The sequence below is a fragment of the Oratosquilla oratoria genome, chromosome 6 (genome assembly GCF_046742065.1).
Source record: "Oratosquilla oratoria isolate Oo_2021 chromosome 6, ASM4674206v1, whole genome shotgun sequence".
Taxonomy (NCBI): Eukaryota; Metazoa; Arthropoda; class Malacostraca; order Stomatopoda; family Squillidae; genus Oratosquilla; species Oratosquilla oratoria.
Genome location: NC_134782.1, coordinates 74,166,665 through 74,176,822, shown reverse-complemented (window position 1 = coordinate 74,176,822; position 10,158 = coordinate 74,166,665). Strand labels below are relative to the sequence as shown.

The window sequence follows — 10,158 nt, the reverse complement described above, 5'->3', positions numbered from 1 at the left end:
CACACACACACACACACACACACACACACACACACACACACACACACACACACACACACACACACACACACACACACACACACACACACACACATATATATATATATATATATATACATATATATATATACATATATATATATATATATATATATATATATATATACATATATATACATACATACATACATATACCAAAGGCTTTTTCCCCCATACACGGGGGGTAGCCAAAAGGAAAAAGGCATAGAAATCACTCCCACCCATTTCATTTCCCATATATTCCACTCCCCTCCACCCTCCTCCCTCCCTCTTATCTTGGGATCTCCTGGATGACGGGTCATCCCTGCATCCTGTCCACTGCCCTGGGTCAGAAGCAGTGTCGCAAGACACAGCACATCCACAGCGAGGCCGCTTCATAAATTTGGCGACCCCACCCTCTCCGTCCCTTCATGCAGGAAAGGAGAAGACGGGGAGAAATCCCTTCGGGCTGCGTCAATTTTTTTCTCACACATACTTCCTCATCCCCCATCCCCCATCCCCCACCCACTCCCCCTCATGCATCACAGCCTCATCTATATACAACCCTTCTCCATTCACCCCAATCCTCTGTCCTCTCCCGTCCTTTCTTTACAGACATTCCTCTCTTTTGTAAAGCCCCTTTCACCTCATCCATCCATCTCATCCTAGGACGCCCCCTCATATTCACTCCTTCTACCTCCGCCTTCCTAACTTCTTTTACTAATCTTCACTCATTCTTTCCATGTGTCCAAACCATCCTAATACTCTTTCATCAACCCTATCTCCCAGCTCCTTTTCCACCCCTGTTCTCCTCCTCACCTCCTCATTTCTCACTCTATCTAGCCTAGTAACCCCTATCATACTTCTCAGACATTTCACCTCAAACACATTCAAACTCCTTCTCTCTTCCTCTCTCATGTTCCATGTTTCTGCCCCGTACATTGCTGTTGGCACAATCACTCCTTCATATAACCTCCTCTTAGCCTCCATTTCCAGATGTCTATTTCTCATTACACTTTTTAATCCACCAAGGCATTTACTACTCGCTTCTCTCAATCTACAATCTACCTCCACCCCCACTCCTCCCTTTCCTGTCACATTTGCACCCAAGTATCTGAAACTATCCACTTCCTCCAGTTTCTCACCCTTAATGCTCACTTCCAGCCTACTGTCACTCTCTCCTCTTGTACATCTCATCACCTTACTTTTGCCCACATTTATCTTCAGCTTCTTTCACACACCTTCTCAAACTCTGTCACTAACTTCCTCAATCCCTCCTCTGATCCTGCTACAAGCGCAGTGTCGTCAGCAAACAACAACTGGCTCACCTCCCACTTTTCTCCATTTTCTTTAATCATCTCCAACCCCTGACCCACTACCCTTGCATTCACCTCTCGCACCACCCCATCCATGTAAAGATTGAACAGCCAGGGCGACATAACACACCCCTGACGAAATCCCACCTTTACTTCAAACCATTCACTCTCTCCATTTCTAATCCAAACACAAGCTCTACTACTCTCATAAAAACTCTTGACTGCTCTTAACAGCTTTCCTCCTATCCCATATATCTGCAGAATCTCCCACAGTGCCTTCCTGTCTACCCTGTCGTAAGCCTTTTCCAGATCCTTAAAAGCCCCCCCCAAAAAAAAATAACATCCTTACCTTTTCCTATAGCTTTCTCACATATCTGTCTTACCACAAAAATCTGATCTACACATCCCCTACCTGATCCTAAAACCACACTGTTCCTCACAAATTACTCCCTCTGTTCCTCTCCTGCCCATACACACACACACACACACACACACATATATATATATATATATATATATATATATATATATATATATATATATATATGGGCAGGAGATTTTCTCTTATACAGATTTCAATGAAAGTGATGGCTAATTGTGCATTTAATATTTTCTTAAATGTATTTTATTTTCCATATGTCTTACTGTGGACTTATATTCCCTTGAAAGGAGGTTTATGACTTCACTGTACTTGCTCTTCACTGGGGGAGGTTACCGGTCACCTGGGAGTTACCAGGTAACCTCACCCAGGTGACCGGTAACCTCCCCAGTGAAGAGCAAGTATAGAAACTTAAGTATATAAAGTAATATCATTAAATAAAACACCGGAATAATTCTTATCATGACCAAATAATTATTTTTAAAAGGTATTGACAAAGGGTCTTCAATCCGAAATCGCGATATAGCAAACATAACCACCTACAGTGAAGTCATAAACCTCCTTTCAAAGGAACATAAGGCCATAGTAAAACATGGAAAATACATTTAAGAAAATAATAAATGCACAATTAGCCATCACTTTCAAGGAGGTATATATATATATTATATATATTATATATATATATATATATATATATATATATATATATATATATATATATATATAAATATATATATGCGGAAAAACCACCAAGGAAAAAGAAAAACTGATGACCAAGCGCTTTCGTCTATTCAGACATCCTCAGGGTACATGAGGATGTCTGAATGGACGAAAGCGCTTGGTCATCAGTTTTTCTTTTTCCTTGGTGGTTTTTCCGCATATTTAGAATCACGAGTTTATGTGATTTCTCATGCATATATATATATATATATATATATATATATATATTATATTTTAACAACCGCAATGCACTTTAATTCTAAGCCATCAAGGCCGACAAGCAGAAATTGAAATGTGGTACTGCTAAGGACTCGAACCCCAGCATCTTCATGACAAGTGCGGCAGTGACTTACCGACTAGGCTATCAAGAGAGATATGAATTGAGAGCAAATTTTCTTATATATTTGTATGCTCAAGCTACATACACATACATGATTTTTTTTTTTTTGCGTTCAACCCATCTCCACTATGATAGTACAGTTGGAAGTATACAAACGCGGGAAAGTATTTGTACAACACTGAATGGGTCCCAGTGATTAGAGATACATTTTAACAACCACAATGCACTTTAATTCTAAGCCATCAAGGCCGACATGCAGAAATTGAAATGTGGTACTGCCAAGGACTCGAACCCCAGCATCCTCATGACAAGTGCGGCAGTGACTCACCGACTAGGCTATCAAGAGAGAGATAAATTGAGCGCAATTTTTCTTATATATTTGTATGCTCGAGTTACACATACATGAATTTTTTTTTGCGTCCAACCAATCTCCACTATGATAGTACAATTGGAAGTATACGAACGCGAGAAAGTATTTGTACAACACTGAATGAGTCCCAGTGATTAGAGATACATTTTAACAACCACAATGCACTTTAATTCTAAGCCATCAAGGCCGACATGCAGAAATTGAAATGTGGTACTGCCAAGGACTCGAACCCCAGCATCCTCATGACAAGTGAGGCAGTGACTTACTGACTAGGCTATCAAGAGAGATATAAATTGAGCGCAATTTTTCTTATATATTTGTCACTGCCTCACTTGTCATGAAGATGCTGGGGTTCGAGTCCTTGGCAGTACCGCATTTCAATTTCTACATGTCGGCCTTTGATGGCTTAGAATTAAAGTGAATTGTGGTTGTTAAAATGTATCTCTAATCACTGGGACCCATTCAGTGTTGTACATATATATGTATATGTATATGTATATATATATATATATATATATATATATATATATATATATATATATATACACACACCAAAGGCTGTTTTTCCTTTTATAAGGGAGGTAGCCAAAAAACTACTCCCACCCATTCCATCCCTAACATACTCCACTCCCCTCCGCCCTTTTCCCTCCCTCTTGTCTTAGCACCTCCTGGATGACGGATCATCCCTGCATCTTGTCCACTGCCCTGGGTCAGACCCAGTGTCGCAAGACACAGCATATCCACAGCAAGGCCACTTCATTAAATCGGCGACCCCCCTCTCCATCCCCTCGTGCAGAAAAGGAGAAGACAGGGAGAAATTCCTTCGTGCTACGCCAATTTAATTTTCACACATACTCCCTCACCCTCCATCACCCACCCATTCCACCTCATGGATTACAGCATCCATATACAACCATTCTCCATTCACCCCTATCTTCTGTCTTCTGTCCTTCTTCAACAGACATTCCCCTCTTTCCCAAAGCCCCTTTTACCCCATCCATCCATCTCATCCTAGGTAGACCCCTCATCTTAACTCCTTCCACATCTGCCGTCCATGCCTCTTTTACTAGTCTTTCTTCACTCATTCTTTCCATGTGTCCAAACCATCCCAATACTCCTTCATTAACCCTATATCCCAACTTTCTTTCAATTCCCGTTCTCCTCCTCACTTCCTCATGTCTCACCCTATCCAGCCTAGTAACCTCTATCATACTTCTCAGGCACCCCATCTCAAACACATTCAAACTCCTTCTCTCTTCCTCCCTTATGTTCCATGTTTTTGCCCCATACAGTGCTGTTGGCACAATCACTCCTTCGTACAATCTCCTCTTAGCATCCATTCCCAAATATCTATTTCTCATTACACATTTTAATCCTCCAAGACATTTACTCGCTTCTCTCAATTTACATTTTACCTCCACCTCCACTCCTCCCTTTCCCGCCACATTTGCACCCAAGTATCTAAAAATATCCAATTCCTCCAATCTCTCTCCCTTAATACTCATTTCCAGTCTCCCTGCCACTTTCTCCCCTTGTACATCTCATCACCTTACATTTACCCACATTTATCTTCAACTTCCTTCTTTCGCACACCTTCCCAAACTCTGTCACAAACTTCCACAATCACTCCTCTGATCCTGCTACAAGCGCAGTGCCGTCCGCAAACAACAGCTGGCTTACCTCTCACTTTTCTCTATTGTCTTTAACGACCATCAATCCCTGACTCACCACCCTTGTATTTACCTCTCGCACCACCCCATCCATGTATAGATTGAAGAGCTAGGGCGACATAACACGTCCATGACGAATACACACACACACACACACACACACACACACACACACACACACACACACACACACACACACACACACACACACACACACACACACACACACACACACACACACACACACACACACACATATATATATATATATATACATATATATATATATATATATATATATATATATATATATATATACACACACACACACACGAGGGTCGTTCCAAAAGTAATGTTTCATATTTTTGAACTCAAAAAGTTGAAGAGCTACAACGACGGGAGTAGCACCATTAAAACGAGCGACCTTTTGTGCTCCAAAATTTATTTTTCTACGTAGTCACCACCATTCTAAATGCACTTTTGCCAGCGATGAACGAGAGCCTTGATGCCTCGGTCGTAAAAATCAGCGCCTGCCGAGGCGGTCATTTTTTCACGGCTGCGATTACGGCGTTGTTATCGGGGAAACGCTGCCCACGTAATGCGTTCTTCAGAGGTCCAAACAAGTGGAAGTCTGATGGTGCCAGGTCGGGACTATTCGGTGGGTGAGACAGCACCGTCCAGCCGAACTTTGTCACATATTCCGTGGTCTTCAAACTTGTGTGTGGCCTGGCGTTGTCGTGTTGCAAACGGAATGTTTCCCTTTTCTCTGGCCTTACACGGGCGATCCGGGCCTTCAGCTTGGTCAACGTTTCAACGTAACGGTCAGAGTTGACAGTCGCCCCAGGTTCAAAGAAATCCAGGAAGATGACACCCTTCCTGTTCCAGAAGACGGTGCACATAATTTTGCCTGCAGATGTCTGCGTCTTGAATTTATTCGTTGATGGGGAGTGTGAGTGGTGCCATTCCATCGACTGCCGATTGGACTCCGGCTCGTAGTGGTGACACCACGTCTCGTCACCAGTGATGATGCGGTCCAAGAATCCGTCACCTTCGGCTTCTAACCGATCCAACAAGTCCTGACAGACATCCCGTCGGTGGTCCTTTTGGTCCTGCGTGAGGATTCGTGGAACCCACCTAGCACACACTTTGCTGTATCCTAGGGATGGCAATATTGTTTCCAGTGCACTGTCACCCACATCCAACTCTACACGTATTTCATTCACCGTTATCCACCGATCAGCGCGGATGAGTTGATCGAGGCACACTTTGTTTTCTGGGGTGGTGGCTGTGCATGGGCGTCCGGAGCGCACTTTGTCACTCACATCTGTGTCGCCACTCTGAAATCGACGAACCCATCTCCTAACTGTGCTGACATCAAATGCATCGGCTTCGTAAACGTTCACCAGGCGCCGGTGAATGTTGATTGGTTCAATCTTTTCTGCATGGAGGAATTCAATGACGCATCTCTGATGCGTCCATGACAGGGATTGCTTTCTTATAGTGTCACACCGTTAATATCTGCAACAGAGAGATGAAACTTTCAGGTCATGAGTGCATAAGTTCAGTCATCATAATAATGCAACTTGCAATCCCCTCGGATCCCTTTGGGAGGAATAAAAAATAGGAGGCATTACTTTTGAAACGACCCTCGTGTGTGTGTGTATATATATATATATATATATATATATATATATATATATATACGAAAAAAGCTGGAGTCCGGGAATCATAATGGTGGAAACGTAGAAAACACCAGACCCAGAAGTAGGTAATTTATTCCCGACGTTTCGAGTCCTGTCCGGGACTCGTCCTCAGGGGATACGATGAGATACAGAGATCACATGGTCTTGATATACTAGTAGCTGCACCCGCCGGGGGGGGGGGGGACGCGGTAACCTGCCAGAGGGGGGGAGGGGGGAGAGAAGGTAGGCGCTGTGACCTGTGTCAAGCGAGAGTGTGTGGTGGCGGAGGGATTGGGGGGTAGAGAGAAGGTGGGGAAAGCCATTTACCTCCTGTCGTTGTCCGTGATACTTCTCCACCTGTTCCTTGCTCCTGCGTATATGGGGTTGAGTGTTATGGACCTGTTTATGCTGTCTTCGTTAGTGGCCCACGCCTCCAAGAACAGTATGCTCCCTTTCCTGTTGCTGCTGTATAGAACCTTAGCGCCCTGCCAGTCAAACTCGTGTTGATGCAGTTCAGTGTGTTTGTACACTGCCGAACTCTGGTCCTTTCTGTTTACTGCCCTTTGATGTTCCTGTAATCTGGCACTAGCCTGTTTTCCTGTTTCCTCCACATAGCTCGCTGTGCAATCGGAGCAACTGATGTACACCGCCCCGGGCTGGTTCAATTTGCTCACCTTATCCTTGACTCGGGTGAGAGCTCCACGTAGCGTGTTACTGGGTTTGTGAGCGATGGTCACTCCATTTTTATTCAAAATCCTCGCTGTGACCTCCGAAACCCCCCTCACGTAGGGGACCGATATCCTGGTTGTGGCTGTTCGTGTCTCACCCAGGTCTGTTTCTTTTCTCTGTGGTACCGTCCACCTTATCACCACATGATTCGGGTAGCCATTAGCCCGGAATACCCTCCTCAACCTGCTTCTTTCCTCTGTTAGCGATGTCTCTGTGGAGCAGACCCTCTCCGCCCTGTTCCACAACGTTTTCACCACGCTCTTCTTGTGGCAGATCGGGTGATCACTACCGAAATCCAGCAATCGGTCGGTATGCGTTGCCTTCCTGTACACGCTGGTGACCAAAATATCACCCACGCGTTTCACCAATACGTCCAGGAACGGTAGCTCGCCTTCTGCTTCCTTCTCCATCTCGAATTGGATAGCCTCATGCTTCCCATTGAGATGTTCCAGAAACCCATCCACATCTCTGGCCTTCAGGATTGCGAACACGTCGTCCACATACCGCGTCCACAGCTTCAATGATGTTGGTGCAGCGGACAAAATCTCATTCTCGAACTGCTGCATGGTGATCTCAGCCAGGATTACCGAGATTGGCGAGCCCATGGGGGTCCCAATTCTCTGGTGGTACACCGTGTCTCTGAAATTAAAAAAAGGCTGAGTCTAGGCACAGATTAACCAACCTCATAAATTTACTGGTGGAAAGCTTTTCATTGTCCAGGTAGCCCCTTGTTTCCTCCATCGCGGACAACACCGCCCGTTTCACGAGGTCTTGGGGGTAAAAACGTGAACATAGACTTCACATCGAAAGACACCATAATCTCATCACTCTCCACTCTTACGTCTCGTACTTTTTTCCAGGAATTAACTTGAACTTTTTCCAACATCCGTGTCGAGCTCACTACCAAGGGTCTAAGTCTATTGGCCATCACTGACGCTAAGTTGTATGTGGGGGACCCTCTGAAAGCAATAATTGGTCTTAAAGGCACCCCCTCTTTGTGAATCTTGGGCAGCCCGTAAAATTTCGGAATGACCGAATCCCCTGGCCTCATCCTCTCCCACTCCCTCTCCGTAATTAAGCGTCCTTCCTTTAGTTTGCGTAGCTCACCTTCTACCTTTTTCTGCAGCTTGGAGGTCGGGTCGTAAGGTACAACCTCATAGGTGTTGCGGTCCTGTAGTAGCGTGGTGGCCTTCCGCTCGTAGTCCTCCTTATTCAAAACAACGGTGGTCCTCCCTTTGTCGCTGGAGAGAATAACAATTGACCGATCACGTCGTAGGCCCGCCAAAGCTTTCGCTTCCTCCGTGGTGAGATTGTGTCCGTTTTTCTTTCTGCCCAGCGCTCCCACAATCCGGATCCTGGCGTCCTGTTTTTCATCCTCACTACATGTCATCAGGTTGATACCCACCTCCGTTGCCGCCAAGAACTCCTCGTTTTTCACACCTCCCTGCACATTAAAGTTCAAACCCTTAGCTAAAACCCCGGACTCCGCCTCCGTAAGAATTCTACTGAAGAGGTTTTTGACCCACCTACCTGGTGCCGGAGCCCTGGATCCTTCCAGACGTTTGAACTTCTGGTCCAGCACGCCTCGCTTGGCCTCCGCTTTAGCTCTGCTGAGGCTGTGAATATTCTCACAGATGGCTCTCATCTCCTACTATGAAGTCTATTTCGTTCTTTGTTGTTCCATTTGGACTTCTCCATGTCCATTTACAACCTACACGCTTTTGGAAGAAAGTGTTCATTATACTCATGTTGTAGTTTTCTGCAAATTTGACTAACATCTCGCCTCTGCCATTTCTTTCAACTACTCCAAACTTCCCAATGCCCGTCTCATCTCCCATCTTCTTACAAAGGATTACAAAGGCGGAGCATGCCGACAGGAGACCTTTTGGTCCATACCTAGGTCGGATGCGAAAAAAATCATAAGAATAATAAATAAATAAATGAATAAATAAAAACTACAATAATGTAAATAATAAATAAAATATATAAATAAATGCATAGGTATAGTTAAATAATAAACAAACAGATAAATAGTAAATAATAATAAATTGACATATAACTAATAATAGATGAGAATCAAGCAAATAATGATAAACAAACAGACAAATGATAAAAAAATAATAATATAAAATAAATGATAATCATTACAGCATCTTGCTTAGGTGTTTATCTAAATGTTTCTTAAAGCTTCGAACTGAACTATATTGCACTGCCTCTGCAGGAAGTTTATGCCATTCATTAACTACACGGTTGGCGAATTTTTTTCTACCCACTTCCAAATTGAATCTATTTCCGGACAGTTTGAGACCATTGTTTCTTGTCTGATTCTCATTCAGTGTGAAAATTTTGTCACTTTTATTGTTGTCAATTCCCTTTAGAATTTTAAGGACCTGTATCAAGTCACCTCTGAGTCTACGCTTTTTTAGGGAAAACAGATTCATATGTTTTAGTCGATTTTCGTATGATTTATTTTTGATATTTGGAATCAGTTTTGTGGCTTGTCGTTGTACTTTAGCTTTAAAGTATCCTATTACCAACGTGTACTTACTTTTTTCTTGATCCATTACCTGGCTTAAATCATCATAGAAGAACTCAATTTCATCGTCTGAACTCTGAAGTTGGTGCGTAAACCTGAACTATTTTTAGAGTGTACCTTTTACACAGCCTAATCACAATCCAAGCTACCCTGATAAATTACTGAACTTGGCTACGTTACCAGCAACCTCTCTGTTTATCAAGAATCCTACTCCAACAGATCTTTCTTTGTCCTTTCCTCTATAGAAGAACAGGTGGTGACCATCTTGTAATTGTATTAGCTTTTCCTCAACTCTTCGGATTTCGCTCAGTTCTACGATGTCCCACTTGATGTTGTCTAGTTCATCCATTAAACTCTCCAGCCTGTGGTCTTCTGAGAGAGTTCTTACGTTGTAAGTA

The 10,158-nt window shown here is 43.5% G+C and overlaps 1 protein-coding gene across 1 annotated transcript; it reads right to left on the bottom strand.

Annotated features, from left to right (window-relative positions):
• Positions 1-6,316: 6,316 nt before the first annotated feature.
• Positions 6,317-7,829, bottom strand: LOC143026099 (uncharacterized). The gene is made up of 2 exons (XM_076186097.1): positions 7,170-7,829; positions 6,317-6,331 (listed from the first exon to the last, which is right to left on the bottom strand). The coding sequence occupies exons 1-2, from the start codon at positions 7,827-7,829 to the stop codon at positions 6,317-6,319; spliced, it is 675 nt and encodes a 224-aa protein (XP_076042212.1).
• Between the last annotated feature and the right edge of the window lie 2,329 nt (positions 7,830-10,158).